The following is a 26,176-nucleotide window of genomic DNA, read 5'->3' on the forward strand; positions in this document are numbered from 1 at the left end:
TTAAACTGACTACCTTTCATATCTCACTTCTAATGATGAAAACTGCAGCCATCATTATTGTACATTTATTTTGGGTTTTTTCATTAGCAATGATGAAGACGGGGAGACCAGATTCTTACTGGGACAATCTCCTGCGGTTATATGCTAGAAGGAAGCATTGTTTAGGTACAGGCCAAGGACCTGGGAGTAAGAGGTGGAAAAAAGTGAGGAATGATAGGGTTGAGGCCCTCAAGAATGCTGGGAAGCCAAAGACATCAGCTGAGGGCCAAAGATTTTTCTGGGACTGGTGAACTTGCCTAAGCTAGTCAGGAAGAATGAGCCGTTTGTTTGGGGTCCTGAACAGGACAAGAGCTTTACCCAAAATATGTGACCATGGACATCTGTTTTGCAAGAGTTTGCTTGATGCCCTCTCGCCTTATCCTTGCTGATCACAATATCGAACACTGCAATGTCATCAAGCTGCTAGGAGTGTTTATTCAGTCCAATCTCAAATGGGACACGCATGTAAACTCAATGATCCGTAGAAGCAACAGTCGCCTCTACATACTCCGCAGATTAAAACACCATGGCCTACCCCTCATGATCTAGTGACCATATACCTGAGCATCGTTCGACCCGTCTTAGAATACGGTGTCCCAAGTTCGAAGATCCGACAACTTCGACCAAGGCAATCAGATGAGCAATTGTGTTTAGACAAGGGTTCGGCATATTATTCCAGAACAGTGTATAATATGTAGAAGAGACAAAACAGCTGATAAGCATTTTACAAGGAAAATAAAAAAGGAGAAATTAACTCAGTGTGAAACAATTTCTGCAGGTAAGCTAGTACTTGCTGCAGAAATGCGCAAAGATGAGAAGATTCTGATAGAGATTTGTGGGAAGGACCTTGTCGCCTTGGAAGTGAGATATCACTTGAGCTGCTACAGGAATTATACAAGGTTTCTCACAAAGAAGGACAGAGAAGAAAACCTTGAGAAGAATTTGTATGAATAGTCTTATGATCATTTCTGTAAATCAATTGTAGATGTAAGAGTGATGAAGGGTCAGTGTTAATATTACAGATATTGCTTGCATTGTTCAAGAAGTGTGTGAAGGAGGTAGAGGGAAAGAAATCCCAAGTTACAAGTCTTGTAATTTAAAGCGAAGGCTTCAGAAGACCTTTCCTTCTCTGAAACTTCTTAGTCTTCTTCATAGTAATTCTAGTGATTTAGAATTTATAAAAGATTTGTCAATGCATGAGGTTGCAGAGGACGTGGTTCGTCCATTTTCATCAGACATGAGTACAGACGAGACTAATTGGCCCAGAAGGTGCAGGCATCCCTGCAGAAGCATGACGTGCGACTCAATGAGATGGAGCAGTACTCCAGGAGGGACAATATGCTGCGGGGGGTACCTGAGAAGGAAGGGGAGAAGACCAATGATGTCGTAATCGAGGTGATGGCGTCTACTGGCATAAAGGTGGTGGGGGCTGACATCAGCACCAGCCATAGGATAGGACACCCCCAGCCAAACAGGTCAAGGCCAATCGTCGCCAGATTTGTCCGCCGGGATCTGCGGACCGACGTCCTCTGCAACAAGAGGCAGAACTTTAAGTATACAGTAAGATACGTCAACCATGCTAAAAAAACAGTAAACGAATGTGTATCAGTAAATCACATTACATCCCTGACCAGGGCAGAGGAGAAGAAGAGGCAAGAAACGGCAAAAGAACACATTAATAGCAAATCGGCATGCATGTGTCCGGATAAAAATTGCCGGAGGTATCCAGCAGATGGGTGCAAGTATAATTTGAATTCTTTTTGTTGTCAAAAGCAGTGGCGGAGGTGCCACTTTCACAATGTGGTCCAAACTACGAGTACCGAGAAGCAACCAAGTCAAAAATACAATTTGTCCTCCCCAGGTGAAATACGAAGGGTATGTTTAGATTTTGTAAAAGATCTCCGTTTATCCATTAAAATGTCAAAATCAGACAATCAAAAGAATCTGGATTCGAACATAGCCAGTGCGGGCCTAAGGTATCGAGAACCTAGAACACCGGGGGATGGGAACTGTATGTTCCATGCTCTAGCGGACCAATTGGGATTGATCAGGAATGTTCAATTGAATCATGAGCAATTTAGGGTTCAAGTGATTGAATATTTGGAGGCTAATCAATACACTTCAGATGGCTCCCATATGAGTGAATGGATTCCTGACCAAGACTGGGAGAGTTATCTCATAGAGATGAGAAATCCCTTCAGCAGACCGATCTCCTATGCCATGATCTTAAACCTCAAATTAACGACATCAATGTTAGTTTGTCGTCGAGGTGTGATCAGATGGAGTCTACCATCATGAGCCTGGGGGTTGAAAAGGATGGCAAGATGAAGTCGATTGAGGCTCTTCAACAGGATTTGACCAACAAGAATCAGGTCATCTCTAAGCTTCAGACAGGGATGGACCACCTAGAGCAGTATTCTAGGCGAAACTCTGTTCGTGTCTTTGGTGTCCAGGAGAGCAGGAATGATAAAACGAGTGATATTGTTTCCGACCTTGCCAAGAAGTTCAGCGTTGCCGTCTCCCCCGCAGATATTGATAGGAGTCATCGGGTGGGAAGGAAACCTGAAGGAGGTGCTGCAAAGCCACGAGCAATTCTTGTTAAATTTTGCTCATATCATGCTCGAGAGAAATTCATCAGAAATCGTTGTCAGCTAAAGGGATCGGGAGTCACGATCAATGAAGACCTGACGGCCAAGAATTTCAAGCTCCTCCATGATGCCCAAGCCCAAGAAAAAACCTCAACAGCGTGGTCCACAGACGGAAGGATTATCGCTCTGGTTGAAGGAGAGAAGAAAGTCATAACAACCCAGCTGGATCTAAGCAAGCTATAGACTGTATTATCTCAAACTGTATTTGTCTCAGGTGCTAGGGTTAGTTGAGGCTCTTCATTCTTTTCATACAGTAGTCTAATAGTGGTGACGTTACTTCATATTGCTCAACCATGAGGCTATCTTATTTTTTTATGTTGCTCTGGTGTTTGCCCATGAACTTGGGTGTGTTCCACAAGCGTTTGTGCTTTTTAACTGCACTTCTCTTTTTAGTTAGAATAGGATATTTTTTCTGTTTTTCCAACATGTATAAATTTTTCTTTTTTGTAGAATCTTTTACACTTATTGCTATCAATGTGCGCTGGAGTGTTGATGGGATTGTGTGTGTGTATGCTGTGCTTGAAGTTGTGTGTGTGACTGATGAGTCCTTGACTGATTTGTCTATACTGGCGGTATTAACTTACATTTTTTGTGTATTGTGTTGATGTCTTTTGTGTTTATTACTACTCATACTGGTCATAATGGATGACGATCTGCAAGAAAATATTAATGTTTTAGTAAATGATTGTAATTTGATTGTGCTGATTTCCAGAGTAATACAGGAGGACATTTTGATATTTGCATGTAAATGCAAGAAGCCTGAACAAGATTTTTGAGGATCTGGTATTGCTCTTGTCCTGTCTTAAAAATAATTTCTTGATAATTGGTATATCAGAAACCTGGTCTAAGCCTTCCTCTGATTTAAAGGCATTCCAAGTCCCTGGTTATTCTTTCCTTCATGTTTGTCGTTCTGGTAAGAATGGTGGTGGGGTGGCCTTGTTCATAAGGGAAGGATTAGTCTTCAAACTTCGCCATGATTTGTCTGGCATTGAGCCAACGTACTGATTGAGAGTCTGAAGGGGTATGGGGTCGACATCCAATATCTTCGTGGTCAGGGTTATGACGGAGCAGCAGCAATGAGCGGCCGATTTAAAGGTGTGCAAAGTTACCTTTCGCAAAAGTGAAATTGGAGAAGAAGCAAGCAGCTGTCAATGTGAGACCGGCAAGAGAAGCAAATTGATGAGCATATTGTTAGCCTTGGCTTGCATAAAGCGCGTCAAAATATGGTGCATTTTGCAAACATTGTGTCTTGTTTGCACCAGTCAATATTGGAGGCCAACGACTCCAGGATTTCTAGTTGGGGCCCTATACCAATTGGAAGAAGGCTACCGAGAGCTTCTGAGCTCATGAAGCACTTGAGTGCCAAAAGCGATTTGCCGCAAGCGCAAGTCTATTGAAATAGCTGATGCAAAAGAGACATCCATACGGTATCAAGTGGAAAGAGCAGCTTAAAAAAAGGTCAAATACAATCGCAAAAAAAATTTGCCCCATCCTTGACACCACAGTTTTATGTGAAAGGCAAGGGCTAAAACTCAGAGGGCACTGAGATTCTGGCCTGCTAAATATAGATGAAGAACCGTTGGCGAATGAACGGAATTTTAGAGCTCTCCTCCATTATCGGTTGCAGGCTGCATGGTGACAAAGATTTGAAGAAGCACCTGGAAAATTGCAGTAGAAACTCTTCATACCTAAGACCAAGGATCCAAAACGAGATAGTCAACTGCTGCAACACCTACGGTACGTCAGACACAAAATTATAAAGTGGAAAAATGCTGCAAAGTGCTTTTCCATATTGGCAGACGAAACAACCGATGTGTCGAACGTGGAACAATTTTCCCTGAGTGCTAGATACTTCAACGAAAAGATGTGCGTTTAAGAAGAATGTGTTGACACACAGAGGCACAAACCTACCAAGATCTTAATACCGATGCTAAGAGCTACGAGAATCTTACGGACCCTCATACCTAACAACGAAGAAACACTGAAACTAAGAAAAGTGGAAAATGGAACAAGGATCAGAAAACTAGTTCCTCAAATGTAAAACATGAGGTCAAATCACAACCAAGTAAATAGCAAAAAAATAGGACACAGAAAAAATGTTTAGTTCCTGGCGATATTATGACTGTGTATAAAAAAGGAGGGTAAGGCTATGATAAGAAAGTGTCAAAGCCCATGACAATCATCTTTTTAGCGTCTGTCAAATAAAGCAATATGTAATTTGGCTCAAGTTCTTACTGGTACAATGAGATGAATTTGTTACATAACAAGGAAACTGAGGCCAACGACTCCAGAATTTAGTGAGGGGGCCCTACATCAATTGGAAGAAGGCTACTGGGAACTTCAGAGCTCATGAAAAACTTGAGTACCATAAGCGATGTGTGGCAAGCGCAAGTCACCTATTGAAAATAGCTGATGCAAAAGAGACATTCATACGGTATCAAGTGGATAGAGCAGCTAAAAAGAAGGTCATCTTGAATTTCTAAACCGATTCATTTTTTTCTTTTTTGTTACTCCTTCAGGTGATTTGGAAAGATCTATATGATGCTGCCTCTGAAGGTGATAAGGTAAACTTGCATGCTGCTTGGAACTTTCTGGAGGCAAGAAATGTCACCACTGACCGGAATCCGATGACCAATATCAATGGTGCTGCAGACCTCATTGAGAAATGCACAACTGCCCTCGTACTTGCTGCTGCAATGCAGTTCTTTGGACTTGCAGACTTGACTGATGAACCGACCAAGCACACATTCAATCTTGAGGAACATGGGGATCACAAGCAATATGCAGAAGCTGTCATGGCCAAGTTCTTTGACACATACATGCTCCTCGCAAGTCATGACATGAAGCTAGAGGACAAGGTGTTCCACTGTAGTAAGTGCAACAAGAAGTACATGACAACAAAAGGTCTTCTCCGTCATGAGAGGAGTATTCATCATGAGATTCCTGCAGCCTCAGAAGCACAGGATGGAGTTCTGAACTATCTCAAGTGTGTACTTGGAATGGGGATGATCGCTCTTGATTTCAATGATGCCAGGCAAGTAGGTGACGGAGGCCGTATCATTCAACTCTATAGATTGCTGTTGCTTCATTGTAAAGCTGGAAACAAACCAAAATACAGCTACCAGATTTTGCGATTTCTAGCACAAGTTAGTGCTTTCTAACGCCCAGATTAGCATATGAACTTATCTGAAACCACACCTTGAACACAAAAGGCCAAGCAGACAGTAATTCAGAGCTTGACAGATCATTGGAACACCGCAACAAGGCCGGATGACCTTTTCAGAAAGATAAATTGAAACAATCTGGCCTGTTTACTGAAGTCTCCAGCTAGGGAGTATACGGCCCTCTGTCAAATCTTTCAATGCTCAATCTTAATATTAACGGTTTAAAGAGTAAAGTTGACACTGGACTTTTGGATATATACTCTAAAAAGTTTGATATTATATGTCTCAATGAAACAAAAATGGATACACCCGATCTTTTAAATACTTACTTATCTGCAAATGAATATCATAGCATTCAATAGAGCTCAAATAAACAGAAGTTTTGTGGTTATCATTATATGTGTATTTTAATAAAAAAATTCCATTCTTGAGTGTTCTACATAAATTCAGCCTACACTCTGTACGTGTATGTTTTAAAGTCTATTATTGATGTTTATTTAACAATTTAAAAACGCCTTATTGAGCATTCATTGATTATAAGAAAGCCTTTGATTTGGTTGACCGTGCAGCATTGTGGGTTAGAATGTTTAAAATGGGAGTAAAAGGCAAGATTTTTAATGTTATAAGGAACATGTATAGGTGTGCTAAATCATGTGTTGCTAACAAGGGAGATATGTCTAATTTATTTACATGCAATATCCTTGACACCATAGTTTTATGTGGAAGGCAAGGGCTAGAACTCAGAGGGCGCTGAGATTCTGGCCTGCTAAATAAAGACGAAAGACCGTTGGCGAATGAAGGGAATTTCAGAGCTCTCCTCCGTTATTGGTTGCAGGCTGCATGGTGACAAAGATTTGAAGAAGCTGGAAAATTGCAGTAAAAACTCTTCATACCTAAGTCCAAGGATCCAAAATGAGATGTGTAAAGCGGATAAATGCTGCCAAGTGCTTTTCCATATTGGCAGACAAAACCACCGATGTGTCGAACGTGGAAACATTTTCCCTGAGTGCTAGATACTTTGACGAAAAGATGTGCGTTCATAAAGAATTTTTGCAATTTGTTCCGATATATGACCTGACAGAAAAGAGTCTGGCCAACGTACTAATTGAAAGTCTGAAGGGGTATGGGGTCGACTTCCAATATCTTCATGGTCAGGGCTACAACGGGGCAGCAGCAATGAGCGGCTGATTTAAAGGTGTATAGAGTTCACTTTCACAAAAGTTGACAATAGAAGAAGAAGCAACTGGCTGTCAATGTGAGCCCAGCAAGATAAGCAAACTGATCAGCATATTGTTAGCCTTGGCTTGCATAAAGCGCATCAAAATATGGTGCATTTTGCAAACATTGTGTCTTGTTTGCACCAGTCAATATTGGAGCCCAAAAACTCAAGAATTTAGTGACGGGGCCCTACACCAATTAGAAGAAGGCTACTGAGAACTTGAGAGATCATGAAAAACTTGAGTACCAAAAGCGATGTGCGGCAAGCACAAGTCATCTATTGAAAATAGCCGTTGCGAAAGAGAAATCCATACGGTATCAAATGGATAGAGCAGCTTCAAAAAAGGTCAACAAAATTTGCCCCATCATTGACACCATAGTTTTAATGGGTATACAAAATTGTCGCCAAAATCCACATACTATTTTCAGGTGCAGTCCCAAATGGGCATTGTGGGAGCAGATTTTTTTGAATTTTTCAGAAAAGGACATCAAAGACTATCTACAGTTCTTCAGAGAGACCTGGCCAAAAGAAACCAATCCCCCCAAGTTACATCTCCTCGAAGACCACACAATACCATGGCTGAGAAGGTGGAGAGCCCCACGGAGGCTGACGGGGGAGCATAGGAATAGGAATAGGAATATTACATGGTCTCTACAAGTATATGACCTGTCCGTCCCTTGATCAACCAGAAGAAGACTAATAATGAATCTTGACCTTCAAATTTCCAGCCTATTATGCTCTCAAAGCTTGTCAGAGCTTTGCGAACCTATTGTATTTCAGTGTATCATATGATTATAGTTTTAGCCTCATTCACGTTTGCATCCGATGTACACGTAACATCAAGTTTTCAAATTTTCATCCACCCTAACCATCCATAATATTTGTTAGCATAGGGGACATGAATTAAAACATGACTTGGCCTTTGCCGAAGTACAATGCGATACAAAAAGAAAGCGATTAATGAGATCGAGCAGTATTCCAGGAGGGACAATATCGTGCTGCGGGGGTACCTGAGAAGGAAGGGGATAAGACAAATGATGTAAAAGGTAAAAGATTGCCGTTGCTTCATTGTAAAGCTGGAAACAAACCAAAATACAGCTACCAGATCTTGCGATTTCTAGCAAAAGTTAAGTGCTTTCTAACGCCCAGATTAGCATATGAACTTACATGGAACCGCACCTTGAACACAAAAGGCCAAGCAGACAGTAATGCAGAGCTTGACAGATCATTGGAACACCGCAACAAGATATTCACAGAGCATTCTCGAGGACTCCATGGCAACGTGAAACAAGAGAGTGTGGACAGAATTAGCCGGTCTGCACAGGTGGTGCATGAAGCTTTTGACAATGTAGACCGACAACTGGAAGTGAGGGAAGCTTCTTCCAAGCATCAAAAAACTTGAAAGGTAGATGTGTCCTCTTTGGCTAAGGAGCTGCATCAAGAGAGAATGTTTGAAGAACAACCTGGCAGGAGCCACTTGAAATTTCCAGACTTCCCTGTTAGTGTTCTAAATAAACTGTCAGCACCAGAACTCCATTGTCAGAGAGGAGAGACATGGCGACAGTAAGCCTAGAGATCGAAGCCGTTCCCCTCTCCGAACCTCCTTTAACCAAATCAAATCAGCCTTTAGCCCGTATCAAAGACGCCTCACTACCCCGGATTTCATCACTCATCGCCTCACTCGCCCTATCCTTCCTGGATTTCACAGAGCCCGCTCACTTCCTTCCTTGACTCCTACCCCATCTATGATCTCTACAATTAAGGACACCATCCCGGTGGACATTGATGACTGTATTACACTTGCACCTTCCCCGGAAACCCAACCTTGAAAGTTGCAGTAGAAATTCTTCGTACCTAAGTCCAAGGATCCAAAACGAGATAGTCAACTGCTGCAACATCTATGTCAGACATAAAATTGTAAAGCGATTAAATGCTGCAAAGTGCTTTTCCATATTGGCAGACGAAACCACCGATGTGTCGAACGTGGAATTTTTCTCTCCAAGTGCTAGATACTTCGACGAAAAGATGTGCATTCATGAAGAATTTTTGGAATTTGTTCCGATATATGACCTGACAGGAAAGAGTCTGGCCAACGTACTGATTGAAAGTCTGAAGGGGTATGGGGTCGACTTCCAATATCTTCATGGTCAGGGCTACAACGGGGCAGCAGCAATAAGCGGCCGATTAAAAGTTGTACAGAGTTCACTTTCACAAAAGTTCACAATAGAAGAAGGGGTACGCAAACTGATGAGCATATTGTTAGCCTGATGAACCGACCAAGCACACATTCAATCTTGAGGAACATGGGGATCACAAGCAATATGCAGAAGCTGTCATGGCCAAGTTTGTTGACTCATACATGCTCCCCGCAAGTCATGACATAAAGCTAGAGGACAAGGTGTTCCACTGTAGTAAGTGCGACAAGAAGTACATGTCAAGAAAAGGCCTTCTCCGTCATGAGAGGAGTATTCATCATGGGATTCCTGCTGTCGGTAGGGCTTCAAATGGTGCAGCCTCAGACGCACAGGATGGAGTTCTGAACTATCTCAAGTGTGCACTTGGAATGGGGATGATCGCTCTTGATTTCAATGATGCCAGGCAAGTAGGTGACGGAGGCCGTATCATTCGACTCTACAGATTGCTGTTGCTTCATTGTAAAGCTGGAAACAAACCAAAATACAGCTACCAGATTTTGCGATTTCTAGCACAAGTTAGTGCTTTCTAACGCCCAGATTAGCATATGAACTTATCTGGAACCTTGAACACAAAAGGCCAAGCAGACAGTAATGCAGAGATTGACAGATCATTGGAACACGACAACAAGATATTCAAGGAGCATTCTCGAGGACTCCATGGCAACGTGACACAAAAGAGTGTGGACAGACTTAGCCGGTCTGCACAGGTGGTACATGAAGCTCTTGACAATGTAGACCGACAACTGGAAGTGAGGGAAGCTTCTTCCAAGCATCAAACAACTGGAAAAGAAGACGTGTCCTCTTTGGCTAAGGAGCTGCATTAAGAGAGAGACGTGTCCTCTTTGGCTAAGGAGCTACATTAAGAGAGAGATGTGTCCTCTTTGGCTCAGGAGCTACATTAAGAGAGAGACGTGTCCTCTTTGGCTAAGGAGCTACATTAAGAGAGAGACGTGTCCTCTTTGGCTAAGGAGCTGCATTAAGAGAGAGACGTGTCCTCTTTGGCTAAGGAGCTGCATTAAGAGAGAATGTTTGAAGAACAACCTGGCAGATCGAGCGTCTTGAAATTTCCAGACTTCCCTGTTAGTGTTCTAAATAAACTGTCAGCACCAGAACTCCATCAATGGATCTATAGATCAATGAAGACATTCTCACGTCAACATCAATTTGCACCTAATTGACTACACACTGATCCAATGAACTTGATGCTACAAGTGAATTTGTCCTTGTTTCTCTATGTCTAGAGAAAAAGTATCTTCAATTTGAGCACATACTATATATGTACATGTAGTCCACTTACCGGTACATGGATATTGAATCTGCAATGTTTCTTTAAGGGGAAGTCCACAGATATATGTATTTATGTTATGTAAAGAAACTTGTTACAAAATAAATTTTCAGTGTCATACATGTATAATTATGTGTTTGAGATCATTTTTGTTAGTTAAAATTTTGAAGAAAAGAAATAGCTGAATAGAGCAATTATGGAGGTTTGTAGTCGTGTGGATGAATATTGATTGGCAAGTGTGTATAATATAGTTACCACTAAAATGCAGATTTCAATTGGCTTTACACTGATTAATGCATTTCCATACCTCTCTAAAGTAATTGGTTCTTTCCTCATAAGCAATCCACATCTTAGCGGAGGAATATTACATGTTCTCTACAAGTATAAGACCTGTCCGTCCCTTGAGCAACCAGAAGAAGACTGATAATGAATCTTGACCTTCAAATTTCCAGCCAATACTGTTTCGACAAAGACATCTTAACATAAATTGATATGTAAGAACTTAAGGTGTTTAATTGTAATAACTTGATTGTAGGGGTAAAGGGCTAACCTCCAACATCTTCATGGTCAGGGTTATGATGGAGTAGCAGCAATGAGCGGCCGATTAAAAGGTGTACAAAGTTACATTTCACAAAAGTTGGCAAAAGGAGTAGAAGCAACTGGCTTTCAATGTGAGCCCCGCAAGATAAGCAAGCTAGAGAGGGAAGGGTATAAATGATGTCATCAGAAATTCTTTCAAGAAAGTAGGAAATCAGTGGATGGTCCCATATCCATGGAAGAGAGACCCAAGGCAGTTACAGAACGGGGAAACTGAGGCAAACGACTCCAGGATTTTGTGACGGGGCCCTACACCAATTGGAAGAAGGCCACTGAGAACTTAAAGGATACCTGAAATAGAGACACGTCTATTTTGAAAAGTATGGCATTTATATCGATTTTTTCATTGTGGATTCGAATCTGGCAGGTGTTTGTGTAGTGGAGGCTGTGCTCCTATGCCGAAAGTGGTGGAGTCGATATGTTGCAAGGAAGTCGAGCGGGTGGTCACCAAGATGGACAATTATGAAGAAGCAGAACTAGACTGCATAACAGCCCACCCTGGATTTGCCGCTGTTTGCTTAGATAGATGGGTACTCGAAAAGTCACTACCTAATTGAAAATAGCTGATGCAAAAGAGACATCTATATAGTATCATTGACACCATAATATTAATGGATATACAAAATTGTCGCCAAAATCCACATACTATTTTCAGGTGCATTCCCAAAAGGGCACTGAGGGAGCAGATTTTTGTGATTTTGTTTTGTTCACACTTCCTTTGGTTCTCATTTGGAAAATGTTTTATTTGATTCAGTGCTGTTTTCAGAAATGGCTGCAAAAGCTGAATATTTTTGGCGTAGACATCTATGTCCTGTGTTGTTACAAGGGTTCTTGCAGAATCAAGACATCACTGACCATTCATATGCTATGATAAGCCATGTTCAACAGTTCCAATTCTCATATGGACCGTCAGTGGCGTCAGTGATGAGGTGCCGTACATAGAACCTCTCAAAGAGCACCATACAAAGAGAATGAAGCGGAGTGCCAGAAAAAGACCACCCTTTTCCAGAGGACAATAAGCGAAACCTAGAATTTCAGCATTGGTGGCTTCAGCGTTGGCCTTGGCTGGCAATGCAGCGTATTCCAATATCGTGCATTTTGCAAACATTGTGCCTTGTTCGGGCCAGTCAATATTGGAGGCCAACGACTCCAGAATTTAGTGACGGGGCCCTACACCAATTGGAAGAAGGCTACTGGGAACTTCAGAGCTCATGAAAAACTTGAATACCATAAGCGATGTGCGGCAAGCGCAAGTCGCTTATTGAAAATAGCTAATGCACAAGAGACATCCATACAGTGTCAAGTGAATAGAGCAGCTTAAAAAAAAAGGTCAAAGAAACTGGCAATAGAATTCGCCCCATCATTGACACCATAGTATCAATGGATATACAAAATCCATTCTCATTTGGAAACAGTTTTTGGCAAATTTTTTATTTGGTTCAGTGCTGTTTTCAGAAATGGCGGCAAATGCTGAATATTTTTGGCGTAGACATCTATGTTCTGTGTTGCTACAAGGGTCCTTGCAGAATCAAGACATCACTGACCATTCATATGCCATGATAAGCTATGTTCAACAGTTCCATTTCTCATATGGACCGTCAGTGGCAGATGAGGTGCTGTACATAGAACCTCTCAAAGAGCACCATACAAAGAGTATGAAGCGGAGTAGCGAAGAGGCAGTTCAACATCACATCATCTACAAAAAGAGCATCATACGAAGAGGATAAAGAGGAATGGCAAAGATGCAGTTTAACCTTTGAAAAGTATTGCAATGCAAACGTCTAAATTGCCCCATGTTTTTCTGTGTGGAGTTTGTGGCCTAAACACATAAAGAATCCTCTCACAGATTTTGACAATGGTCTGAAATGCATAGTTTGCCAGGTTTCTTAACATATAGTATATGTTGGTCTTACAGAAAGTGACGTTCCAAGGAGTAAGTGACGTTCCTGGTAAGTGGACATGTGATAAATGTGTACATTAAATGTGTGCAGTTTCTAAACGAGGGCTTACATATTTAGACCAGAGCTACGCTCAACATTAGAGTTGGTGATTGCTATGCAAGGAAAAAGGAAGAATTTAGGGAAGATTTTCTTCTTTTCCCTAACCTTTCATAGAGCTTTGAGCATGATTGTTACACATTATGACCAGGTCATGACTAGCATCCTAAAACCATATGAGTTGTACCAGAAGCGTACCAACAATTTCACAAAGAGCGTGATGAAGACTCACAGTCTCATTTAGAGTCTGCAGTACTAAAACAACAGCTGTTTGACCGATGGAGTAAGTCTCTCCAGGCTAAGACTTCTGACGATCTGAGAGAAATACATCTTCTCAAAGAATTCAACCTGAGCATGTGTATGGATGTTCAAATATATCTTGAAGAACAAAGACTTGAAAGTCTCCATGTAGGAGCAAGAATTACTGATGGCTATGTGTTGACACACAGAGGCACAAAGGCACAAACCTACCAAGATCTTAATACCGATGCTAAGAGCTACGAGAATCTTACTGACCCTCATACCTAACAACAAAGAAACACTGAAACTAAGAAAAGTGGAAAATGGAACAAGGATAAGAAAACAAGTTCCTCATGTTATGGAATAGCGCCATCTGTGGCGAGGCACAGTGTAGTGCACAAAATGGATCCAGATTAAATGGCTAAACCCAAAGTAACTCAAGATTGTAAGCCTCCGATATTGCTTGTTGTGATTCTGTAATGTAGTTATAAGTTACAGTAGGAACAGAAGACACAGCATATCAAAACACAGGGCTGCCAACTCTCACGCAATCTGCGTGAGTCTCACGCAATTCACCCAATTCTCACGCTCTCACGCTGATCATAGGAATTCTCACGCTGAACCCCGAAAATAGAAACTAAAAAAAAAGAATGTCTATTATATAGGATATTCAATATCCCTGCCGAAAGTTTCAACATGTTTTGAACCACACATGCGCAAAGCTAATCCATCAATGCAAATTGGTTTCGGTTTGCCGCGCAAAGACAAGATAGTGAATTGCGATTGGCTTATCCTGCGTGTGCGAGTGACGTTGTCACTTTACTATGAAGCGAGGTTTTTTTTTGTGCGAGACATGACAAGCGAGTGTCGATGCCATGGCCTGTCATCGCTGTACATCGCGCCCGACCCCCAGCCCGGCCCGGCCCGGGTGGCTCAGTGTTTGCGATCGGATAATGGGCCTGGGCCGTCCTCTTTAGCCCTCTACGACCAGATCGGCCATATGGTACAGTACTTCAGGCTTCAGCCGGTACAGGTGAGTTTAAACTCTTGTCTTGAAATATTGAAATTCATACTACTCGCGGGACATTAAACTGACTGTTGGAAGGTGGCGACATTAGTGAAACGCAGGTTAAAAAGTTCCTTGGTGGTGTAAGGAGCTTCTTCTGTGAGGCAGTTTCATACGCCCTCTCACGTCTCCCCCTTGATGAGCCGGTCCTACAACATGCTACCTTCGTTGACTGGCACCAGAAGATGGAAGCGTCAATTGATGATGTGCTCTTCTTCATTGACAGGTATGTCAATATTGCCATATCAAAAATGCAGAGATGCCTGTCTTAGTCTTTAATTTTAAATCAAATCAGTCTATGATTTGAATCTTGAGATATTGTTACTTCAGATCTGAGATTTCATTGCAAAATAAAACAAATACATTTTCAGAATGTGCATTTTTATCTCTCATAATAATGCTAATAGGCAATAATAAAGAGGTGTATTTTTGTTTCAGGTTTTTTTTTTGCGTTTCATTTCTTTTTTATTTTAGGTTCCAGCATCTACTGCCCTTTAATAGTCCACGAGATCAGGACAAGGTGCAAGAAGAGTTTACTGACTATCAGATGATGTATGAGGTGTCTTTCAAGCAGTGAAAGGAGTTTACTTCTACAGATGCAGAAGCTGAATTTCTTAGAATTGACAAGCTCTGGGTCCACCTTTCTTCGCTGAAGAACGAGGTAACGGGGCAGCCGAGGTTCTTGAGGCTCGCTAAGGTGGCTCAGCTGGTGCTCTGTCTTCCCCACAGCAATGCTGATGCTGAGAGGGTTTTTTCGTCCATCGGTCTAAACAAGACAGAGACCAGGAATGCCCTCCACTTAGATGGAATGCTCAGCTCCATCATGACAATCAAGATGGCAGCATCGGAGCCCTGTTACAGGTTTGAACCACCAGCAGAGGTACTGAGGGCATCGCGGAGCGCAACCTCCAGTTACAACAAATCCCACTAGATTAACTGGATGAGAGGAAAAAGTAAATGGCTTTGCTAATTGACACCCAGTATGGACAGACATCATAATGATCACTTGTTCAAGTATCATCTTGGGAAGCAGCAGGATTCATTTATGAAAGTCGAAAATGGACTGAATGAAAAGTGGCAAACAGACTCAGTTAATACGGAATGGACTCAGTTAAAATGAAGATGTTTAATCTTGTCAATGCATCTAAAATTCTCTTGTTTTATAAACAAAGGAGGATGTTATGGAATAGCGCCATCTGTGGTGAGGCACAGTGTAGTGCACAAGATGGATCCAGATTAAATGGCTGAACCCAAAGTAACTCAAGATTGTAAGCCTCCGATATTGGTTGTTGTGATTCTGTAATGTAGTTATAAGTTACAGTAGGAACAGAAGACACAGCATAACAAAACACCTCAAATGTAAAAGATGAGGTCAAATCACAACCAAAGAAGAAAATAGGACAAAGAAAAAATCTTTAGTTATGTGCAATATTATGACTGTGTTATAAAAAGGAGATGTAAAGCTATTGTACCTAGCATTTAGAACTAGTGCACGTATGTTGTACATAGTTTGTCATTGTACTCTCAAGTATATCTTTAAGGAAGGGGTGTTACGAGGGCGAGGTGAGAGAAAATCACGATGAAATTTTTGAACACACAAACAATCTGATGATGACTGGGTTGTTTTGGACGTCCTGTCACACACTTATCTTCACAGAGGAACCAAGCTGTAACATACTGTAACCGCACAATATAAATTCATCTTTTAGTTCTTAATAATACACAAGGCCTAGAACTCCTCTACCCGCATTTATTGGTCTTCAAACAGCCTCCACCCCCATGTAGGAATAACCCTGATGGCCTTGGGAATCTACACCTGTGAACACCATATCGTGGTGAGTCGCCATGTGAGATGCTCCTCCAGGCTCAAGTGATGATCCTTTCCTATGAGATGGGCACCCTTTTGTTTTCTGTGATGGCCTATGCAAAGGAGATGCTGCAGGTCATCATCTTCATCTGCCCAGCGTTGCAAGGAGAACGTGCTGAGAACTGGAACTTGCATCATGAAAGCAGCAATGTCAGCGCTGTAAGGGATAAGAAAGCAATTCAAGCGACTTAAAATGCTAAATTTATAGTGGAGTTTAACATTTTAGGTGAAGAAAGCACTATGTAGCATATACTTTGAACAAAATATTTTGCACCTTTATGCATGAACAAAACTTTTTACTGAAGCTCTTTCTCTTTGAAAAACAAAAAAAGTAATATTTCTTATTGTACTTTTTTTAAAGGAAAAGGAATACAAGAGCTTGTAATTACTATAGGCCTGTAAATAGATTCCAAAGTTTGTTTAATAATTACGGACATGTTGAAGGGGAAATTAACGTTAGATATAAACTTTGAAAGGGAAAAAATAATACCTTTCAGGTCCAGACATTGACTTTGCCATCCCAGCTGCAGCTGGCTAGGACACCAGGCAGGACTGGGTGCCAGGCCACATCAGTACACGCCCCATCCTGCTGCCCCAGGCCCCCTCCAAGGGTCTTGATCAGCTTGGTGCTTCCGTAGCTATAGATGTGAACCTTGCCATCAGAGCTACCACTGGCCACCAGACTGCCATCAGGAGAGAAGTCACAACCAATTCTGTACCCTTCAACCTGCAGTGCAGAAGAGAGATGGGTTGCTATACTATGAAACATGCATCATCAAGGTAGACAAATTCTTCTTTCTAATTTTAACTCCACTGTTTTTCATTTACATGGACAGCTTGCAATTGTTAACAAATGGTAATTTGCACAAGCTAAAGAGGTTGGCATTTGGCACCCATTCATACTGACTCAATCCACTTAATGGCTCATTCACATTTTCTACTGTAAGCGTTTTAAAGCAGCATATGTGAACAAGCCTAAAATAGGGTTTAGACTTGGCCTGAGTTAGCTCACTTTCAAGAAGACTGGCCTACGAGACAATAGAAAACACCCACCTGGTGACCTTCAAAGCGCCTGTATTTGTTGAGTCGGTAGGGCCTCTTCGTTGAGAAAAGAGCAATATAGTTGGCATTGGACTGAGCCATGAAGACACTGTCTGTAGGATGAGACCTCAAGCTGCAGCAGGTGTACTTCTCCTGAAGTAAGAGGAAGAGAAATCATCACCAAAGCATGAGCTTTAAATCTAAATCAATCATATCTATCATATCAAATATTACAAGAGACATTGGATTGAGAACATATTACCAATAAAGCAGGTAGACCCTGAAACATATGGAAAGGGAAAACTGTGCCAGTGACAATTTTGCTTCTGAACATATGTTGGCTATAAATTTCATTACTATGGAAGATTTTACTTTTGCTTTACTATGTAAATCGAAAGAGGGATTCAATACAGTCAATACATGGATACAAAACACTTCAGTTCTTAGATTCAATGGAATATCAAACTTACATGGTAGAGTTGATTTGAGAGTAGAGCAGCAGTCTTTGAATCCCACACCATGATGGTTCTATCAGTAGAGTCTCGACTGACAGTGTCACATGTAGCTACAAACTCAGTACCATTGTTGATGAACTCCACTGCGAGGATCTGACCAAGTTTGCCTGCATATTGATGAGCAACCTAAAAGATTAAAGATAAAGGTGAATTCTGGTAATGCGATTGCATTGTGAAAGAAAAGGTGTGGAATGGATCAAAAAACTGTTGATCATGTAGCATGTAAGTATAGGTGTGCACTGCAAGGTTCTGGAGTCATCAAAAACATAATAAATTTGGCAGAGTCTTGGTAAAGTAACAAGCACTGTACACAGAAAGCTATATATGGGACAACACACATGATGTAGGGGCTAGTACTACCTTGATTTCCTTGTCTTTCTATGCTCATTACTCAGCCAGTATACATTTTCTTCCAAAATTGTTTGGCACATGTCATTTATTTGTAATCTTGAACATTCAGTGTAAGTTTCGTTTGATTCTGTGAGAATTAATTTTCTTTTTTTTTTACCAGAACTGGAGTTTAATGTCACGGTGGATAAATGGAATAAAAATCATTCCTTTCAGCAATAATTTCTTTACTTATTTAAGCTGACAGTGGCTTATATCGTTTGGACAAGTTCCCATTGAATATTATTTCCTTTATTTCAATATGTCATCAGGTTTGACTTCAAGGATAATCTCTTCAATCCTCTGCAAACATAATATTGACAGTAGAACTTTGTGGAGATTCTTTTGCATTCTTGACAAACAATGACAATTATAAATACCATATTGGAGGAATGAATATATGTAATATCAGGATCGATGAACGTTCAACCTATCACTTTATTAAATCATTAGTTCTTCTCAGGGACAGAATATTTAATTGATTACTACACAATACAATCTACCAGCAAAAGCATTTTCTTGATGACTTACAAAACCAATTTAAAAAAAAAAGAATATTACTCTATTTACATTGGTTTCACTTACAGAGCCTGTTCTTGTATCCCAGCAGTACATAGTGGAACCGTACGATCCACTAATGAACATCTGAGGGTCGGTAGGATGCCATTTGATGCATGTCACATATGATGAATGGTCAAAGACCTGGAAATTTGTTCCTATATTTGAAGGATAAAGATACAAAGCAATAAAGAAAGGGAAATTCACATAACTGTTATGAGACGGAATCACTTTTCAAAATGTGAGAACAATCTCAAACAGGATTTTTGTTGGAAAAGTGTATAGACTTTGTATTTTTCTGTACCTATCATAATACCAACAATGTAGAATTAATATTTCACTAACATTATTCTACAAAATGTATTAAGGGTTTAATTATAAACAGCTATGACTTGGACATAATAAGAATAGTAAGATATTACGTAATACGATCAGGAAAATGATAGAAGGCTGTAAAAGATTAAAAGGGGATATCATATTTATCAAATGTGCCACAAATATCAAATCAACACTAATAAAAAAATATATACACAATATATATTTGCTGTAATTTTAAGGAAAGTTCACATGACTCTCTAAAGAAAAAGTAGGGGAAAAAACAAACAATTTCTGATACTCTTTGAAAGATTACAAAAACGATAGAAAGACTAACCACTCCGAGCATCAGAGAGTCGAGCCGTCTTGTCAAACCCACAACTAAGAATGAGCTGACCATCTGCATTCCACTGTGCATCTTTCACTGCCCCCTCATGACTTCTCAGGGTCTGCACACACTTCCTCTGAGTAGAATAGTCCCATACCCTTACAGTCTTATCCATAGAGCTAGACAGCAAGAGATGACTGAACTGTGGAATGTTCCATTCAACATGGGTAACAGGTCCCTCATGGAGAACAAAGTTGCAAAAGAGGCGTTTGGGTGGTTTTGAACCGGTCTTGGGTTGTTCAATGTTGGATTCAATGACAGGGTCAGCTGTATAAAAGTCAGGGTTTTCCTTTTTTGTCCAATGGCCATGTCCTTGATGGTCATCTGAGCTACCGTCATTGGACTTTCTTAACCTTTTGGGGACATAGGGCATCAGTCCAGATCCCTGACCTTGTCTTTTCATATTTTGTTCCTGTCTCTGACATTGTTGATTGAGCTGTGGATCCTGCTGATTCACAGGCACCTGATGTTGCATACTTTCTGGACTTTGTTGATATCCTTGTGGTCTTTGGTTTCGCTTGTCAAAAATTATCTCATTTTGGACTCTGCCGTCATACTGGTGATTCAGAGGAGGGGGTTGTTGCCAGAAGTCTCTGACCTCTTGACCTTGCCAGCCATCAGTCCGATGATTGGGTAAAAGATGATGTTGACGAGAAACAGATGATTTCTCTTTCCTCGTTATCCCATAAATGCTTCTATTGGATAGTTTATCACTTTCTGGTTTGTGGACATGCAGGAAAGTACTATATCCTCTCGTTTCATTGACTGAATGAAACCTAGACTGTTCGTTGCTGACAGATTCTTGAAGTGCAATTTTCACTCTGGGATGCCTGTTCCTGTTCCGGGGTCTGGGATAGAAAGAAAAATATTGTACAAAGATATACTTTCATCCCTACCAGTGCGTAAACAAACTTAATTAATACACAATAATCTTACTAAAAATTACCCCCTTCACAGGTGGCTTTCTTGCCAGGAGTTTTATTTGACCTGACACACTTCTTAAGTCAAGATGATTGACTATGCTAAACAAACTGAGACTGATCTAGCCATCTGCATCATCATGATCATTGTCATCATCATCTTCTGCTTCCAGTGCAATTAAAGTAGTCAGTAGGCTATATCATGTTTTTTAAAAAAAATGCTATTTCATCTGCACGTATACACTCAAGTGCAGTCTACGATAATACCGTACAATCCTCTGGGTAGAGTATCTTATTTTTGTGCAGAGCTGTGAACTAGTGTGCCATGCTGCATGTCGTCTTCATTGCAAACTTCATATCAAAATTTCTGACAAGAATATTAAACACTAACAATCATCTCAATCACACATTGATCGATCATTATAATTTATATTAATTATAAGCATCACAACTTCAAAGATAACTCTTGTTTCATCTGTATAAAAACATATTTCAAAATCTACTATCTTTCACTGTTCAAGGCAAAAGCTTCTATAGTTCATGTTTCTACACCCCCCCCCCCCCCCCAACACACGCCTACCCATTCCATTCCACGCTCCGATAGGCGATACCATATACGCGCGGTTTAGAAGTAACAAAATGTCCAACGTGAAACCTTACGAGTCGGACATGGGCTCATTATAGCTTTGATCTCAATAATACTTTAATGCTTATGATCGCATTACAGGAAAGCAATTTTTGAGGGAAAATACCTTTCATGAAATGCTTCATCACCACTTTCGCTATCTGAGCTTGCATAGGATTGGATTCTGTCCATTTCCAGAGTCTGTGATGATCATTTTCTCCAGAAGGAAATAGACGCCCATCCGTAAAAACGTACTTTTTCCAGAGCGATCGTTTCACACAACGCCCTCAAGCGTTGCATTTTATCGCAAACTAGGCGTTGTGGCGTGCGCCTGTAATCCAGCTATCAGTGGAAGTTACAAACTGATTCAGCCGAGAACGCAGGTTCGAAACTGAGTCACGTCTTTCGGATGGTGACGTTAAAAGTCGGTCCCCAGACGTAAATAATCATATCTGATTGATACACGTCTGTAAAAACCCAAATACACACACACACACAGTATTATAACAAATTATGGCAAGCAGAATGGGACAATGCAGAACACGGTAGATTTTTATATGCTTTGCATAGCGACGTTTCAAAGCCCATACATAGACAAGGCCTATCTCGCAGAGAAGAATGCTTGATACAACAACTAAGAGTAGGTAAATGTAGTTTAAATTATTACCTTTTTCAAATTAACCAACACGATACTGGTCTTTGTGAAGTTTGTCAAGAAGATGAAACAATTAAACATTTTATTTTCTATTGTACAAAATACGACAAAGATAGACGTCTCTTAAAAGAAAGGATTAAATTGAACAACCCCAATCTGAAACAATTATTGATGTCTAACCCAATTTTTACTCGTGAATTATTGGGTTACATATACGATACTAATCGTTTTAGATAGCTTTTAAAGCTATCAGGGATCCCCTTAACTTATGTCGATCCTGTAATAATAATATATAAAATGAAGTATTTGCGGTTTTTCCATGAACAATTGCAACTAACTCCCATCTCGCCTTTTATGTGCATTTTATGCAATTTTGATATTGCAGCTTTTTTTTTTTTTATAAAACCATATCACTATTAATTTCATTTCACCAAGGAAAGTCGCTCGTGGGCTTGATTTCCGAAGCCCACGCCAAAGCTATACACGAAATTGACTGGCGCAAATAATCTTTGAGATTGAAGAGCGCCATCTAAACGAAGAACCAACCAACCAACCAGTAGGCCTATTTAAAAAAAAAAAAAATCATTTAAGTCTATATAGTTATTTATTTATTTGTTTGTTTATTTATTTGTTTATGATTTCTGTTATTTATTCATCTGTTTATCAAATTATCAAATTATTTATGTATTTATTTATTCATTTATGTTTATATTCTTTTATTCATATATCATATTATTTTCATACAATGAACATCACTGATGTGGAGCCCCCCCCTAGGAATACAAAGGTTTTCAAATAATAGTGGAGTGCACATACACATTTCAGTGGGCAGAGCGCTAGTTGAAGATAAATAAATATAATTTTTTTTTAATGCGGCGCATTATCAGCTGAATGTCCCTTCATCTTTTTTTTTTTTTTTACATTTGATCCTCCCCCCCCCAAAAAAAAAACAACAACAACAACCCATTCCTACCATTTCCAGAGAGAACCAAAAATAATGTCAAGACAGAATGCACAAACTTGTATTTCATCTCTGTTACAAACATGTATGATCGAGGCTTTGCGTCTACTGCTTGCTGCTTTTACCATTCCTGTGAGGGGGGGGGGGGGGGGGGGGGTGTTAAGGTTTGGAAATTTCGACCTTCAATTTCGACCTCCAATTTTCTGTCAATCCTGGATTCCTGAAACCGCCCTGAGCAAGCCTGTCTATGACAAATCTAATTGTCTTTCCACCAGCATCTCTTTTTTTTTAATTGCCACTGAATCGCCACTACTAGTACTACAGCGCACCCCCCCCCCCCCTTGTGAGGGGAGGTGGTACAGTTGTTTTTGTGTTGTTTTGTTTTGTTGGTGTGTGTGTTTTTTTCTTCTTTTTACTCTTTTGATTTCCTTGTTGTTGCTGTTTTCAGTGTTTTGTTTGTTTTTATTTTGGTCTATTCTCTGATCCTGAAAACGGGAAAGGGAGAGGAGGATGCTAATTAGACCCTGTACCGAATACGCCTCCTGTTTCTGCACGCAGTATCTGCATCTCACTTCACGAACAGAGTGTTGACACATTATTATTATTCTTGACATTTTGAATTATGCTTTTGACCGAAGGTTATAAGACCTTTATAACAATGCCATTGCATAGAACCAATGCTTCTTTCATATACATCCCGATCAAGGGGCTCAGCTTCTGTACAACACCGCTGTTGTATCGATTAATGCTACGCTTTAATTGAAACAGGTCCTCCGAATACAAATATCAATGATACCCCTCTCGCCTTGATAGTTCGGCGTTCACGTGAAATTAAGTCGAAAGGTGATGCTTAGGGCATCTCATAGTATTCATCATTTTTGGTAGCCTGAGACAAATGCCTAATGTCCATTAATGTTCTAGTAATAAACACATTGACCTAAATCCTTTGCTTGCTTCTTCAATCATTTTGTTCACATAATTATATGGATCATGTATTGCATGGACAACTGAATGTGTGAAACAGATGGAGAGAGAGAGAGAGAGGGGGGGGGGGGGGGGAGAAAGAGAGAGAAGCCAGGTTTGGTGTGGGGGTTAGGTGAATTGACAATATTTTTGTTATTCTCGTACAATTCATCAATCAGATTTCGAATGGGTTCAAATTGGGTAAGTCAGTTAATGCTTAATTGATATTGTGAAAGTAGTTGATAGGGGTAAATGGAGGGGATGCGGCTATACATACGTCCAGTACGCTTTAAAAGGAAGAATGGTAACTAGTAGGTATAAGTAAGTGAACAGATCGGCATATAATTAGTTTTGGATGCCTGAAATTTGTCATAACATTACATTTTATGCAATTGCTGTTTGTCGGTAAACAGTACATACAGCAAAGATTTAACAAAATTGAACGAACCCAATCATCAATGTTTTACCTTCACGCAAATTGAAAATATTCAAATTTTTCATTTTATTATAAAACTCACGATCATACCATTGTTGGTATATCAACGTTTGATGAAGTAAACGAGAAGAGATATACAAAATTATGATAATAATTATGATAATAATGCAACAAAATAGATAATATTAATAACAGATAGATGTTTTTACTTCACAAAGATCATTTTTGTCTCTCCTTATTTGCGCGCGTGTCGACTCGCGCATTGGGTGACGGTTTAATAATCATAATATAAAAACCTGTATGCATTCCCACACTCATTTGCATACCGCATGGCGTTTTTTATTGACCCCCTGTACAAACAACCAACGATCGGTGTATCATTTTGACTCTTTGACGCTGTCCCTCTTAGGAATACCCGAGGAGTCAGGGGCTGGAGCCTCGATACACCCAACTGATTTACGCATGTACAAGATATTCTGATCAGAACCAAGTAAAAGGACTTACAAGGGTTTCAATTCTTAATATTTGATATCGACAAAACTGTATTCACCTCAGTTTTGTGTCGGATGTTCACGAATAAAAGAAATGTCCTATTTGAACGAAGTGAATTAATTCGTCTTTCTGGACACCAAACAAACTCATTTGGAAAGTGAATAAATGCATGCAGGATATTTTGCCATCAACATCATAAACAGGAAGAATCGACTTTGGGAATGATACAAAGTTGGTATCCGTGAATGTCAACAATAAACACATGAAAAGTGGAAATAACACGCTAGCCATGATGGGATTGCATTGGAGATTTAGAATGCTGGCTTTTGTCGGATTTCTTCTCGCTATATATTTTCAGGTAAAGTATTCTGATATTACTACCATTCATAAATATCTTGTAATATGTATTCATTTCTGTCATATTCCATTTCAAATTTTTGAACATTGTCGCTATTCTAACTTTTTGTGTTAGAATAATTTTGAATAGGTCCAGTTATATATTTTGGCAGCATTGACCTCCATGGAGCATGCATATATGGGTCTTATATAATTATAAGGTGGATTGAGAGCGAGAGTTGGACACATTAACTTGGTTTCGAACCTGGGACCTATAACTTATATGAGACCACTGCGCCACCACTGAGCCATCACGTTCCTTGTGTTGATATACAATAATTGATATCATGTGATCATAACATTCTGACGCACTTTATTGATTGACATAAGAAATCGATCGCTTGAACGTCATCAATGTTATCATTGACCCAGTTTGTTTAGATGCTTCAATCATCATGCATATCAACATTGTGTTCTCTGTTAATTATGCTAAGTGACAATGTATTAGTGAAATGTCTAAATTGTTGTACTGCCAATCAAATTCATAATCTCGGGCCTTTAATGTGGTTCTCCAACACTTTTTTCATTAGGCCTATGTTCAAGGAAATAAACTCATTATATTTTTTTATTCTTCATTTCTATATACTCTTTGTTTATTATTTTGCACATAAATATTCCCCCTATCAAGCCTTTCATTTATACTATCTTTTAAGCTTCATAATTCAATATTTTCGTATAAAAATTATAAAAGGTCAGAAGATGAATAATTTTTTTAATGAATAAATAAAAAAAATTAAATTAAAATCAGCTATTAACGATTATGCATTATTATATGTTATCACAGATGTACCTGGCTCCTCTTTGATTGAAAAGATATTCGGTTTCTCCCTTTTCTGTCACAGAGATGACTATAGCGACTGCCCAAGGGAAACACAAAAAGTGGTCTTTGCAGACAGGTGGTCTTTGTAGACAGGTTACTTTAATGCATGTTTCAATGAGAAACCATTTTCAAGGGGGAAAATGTGGTGTTTGTAGATATGTGGTCACTAAAGCAGGTTTGACTGTACAATTATTTGAAGAAAAAAAAAACAGGGAGCTCACCAGAACATTGAGCAAGAGCTGCAATAAATGAATTTGCAAGATTAAGACAAGTGGGAAAACTCAAATGGGTGAATATGTTAATTCAATTCATTTTAAAAGCTCCAGTAATACATGAAGTCATGTTATTATGGGTGTCTTAAAGAAGAAGAAAAAAATCATTAAAATC

General features: G+C 39.9%; 1 protein-coding gene and 1 long non-coding RNA gene across 2 annotated transcripts; both read right to left on the reverse strand.

Annotated features, from left to right (window-relative positions):
- Positions 1–4,475: 4,475 nt before the first annotated feature.
- Positions 4,476–15,907, reverse strand: LOC115929552. Its single transcript, XR_004066536.1, has 2 exons — positions 13,493–15,907; positions 4,476–4,668 (listed from the first exon to the last, which is right to left on the reverse strand). It is a non-coding gene; the product is annotated as an uncharacterized LOC115929552 (long non-coding RNA).
- Positions 15,908–16,794: 887 nt separating this feature from the next.
- LOC583503 (WD repeat-containing protein 25-like) lies at positions 16,795–21,325 on the reverse strand. The gene is made up of 6 exons (XM_030999690.1): positions 21,194–21,325; positions 19,471–20,369; positions 18,846–18,976; positions 17,829–17,999; positions 17,371–17,511; positions 16,795–17,044 (listed from the first exon to the last, which is right to left on the reverse strand). Exons 1-6 carry the CDS (start codon positions 21,256–21,258, stop codon positions 16,811–16,813), a joined length of 1,641 nt encoding a protein of 546 aa, XP_030855550.1. The 5' UTR covers positions 21,259–21,325; the 3' UTR covers positions 16,795–16,810.
- Positions 21,326–26,176: the final 4,851 nt, after the last annotated feature.

Source organism: Strongylocentrotus purpuratus, unplaced genomic scaffold (assembly GCF_000002235.5).
Source record: "Strongylocentrotus purpuratus isolate Spur 01 unplaced genomic scaffold, Spur_5.0 spur5_scaffold_5, whole genome shotgun sequence".
Taxonomy (NCBI): Eukaryota; Metazoa; Echinodermata; class Echinoidea; order Camarodonta; family Strongylocentrotidae; genus Strongylocentrotus; species Strongylocentrotus purpuratus.

Excerpts from the sequence above, each read along its gene's own strand:
- LOC583503 (XM_030999690.1), bottom strand. The coding sequence starts at position 21,258 with ATGGACAGAATCCAATCCTATGCAAGCTCAGATAGCGAAAGTGGTGAT. Across the intron at positions 18,977-19,470 it reads ACTCTCTGATGCTCGGAGTG|GAACAAATTTCCAGGTCTTT; the intron begins GTTAGTCTTTCT and ends CTTCAAATATAG. Across the intron at positions 17,512-17,828 it reads TCTCAAATCAACTCTACCAT|GAGAAGTACACCTGCTGCAG; the intron begins GTAAGTTTGATA and ends CTCTTACTTCAG.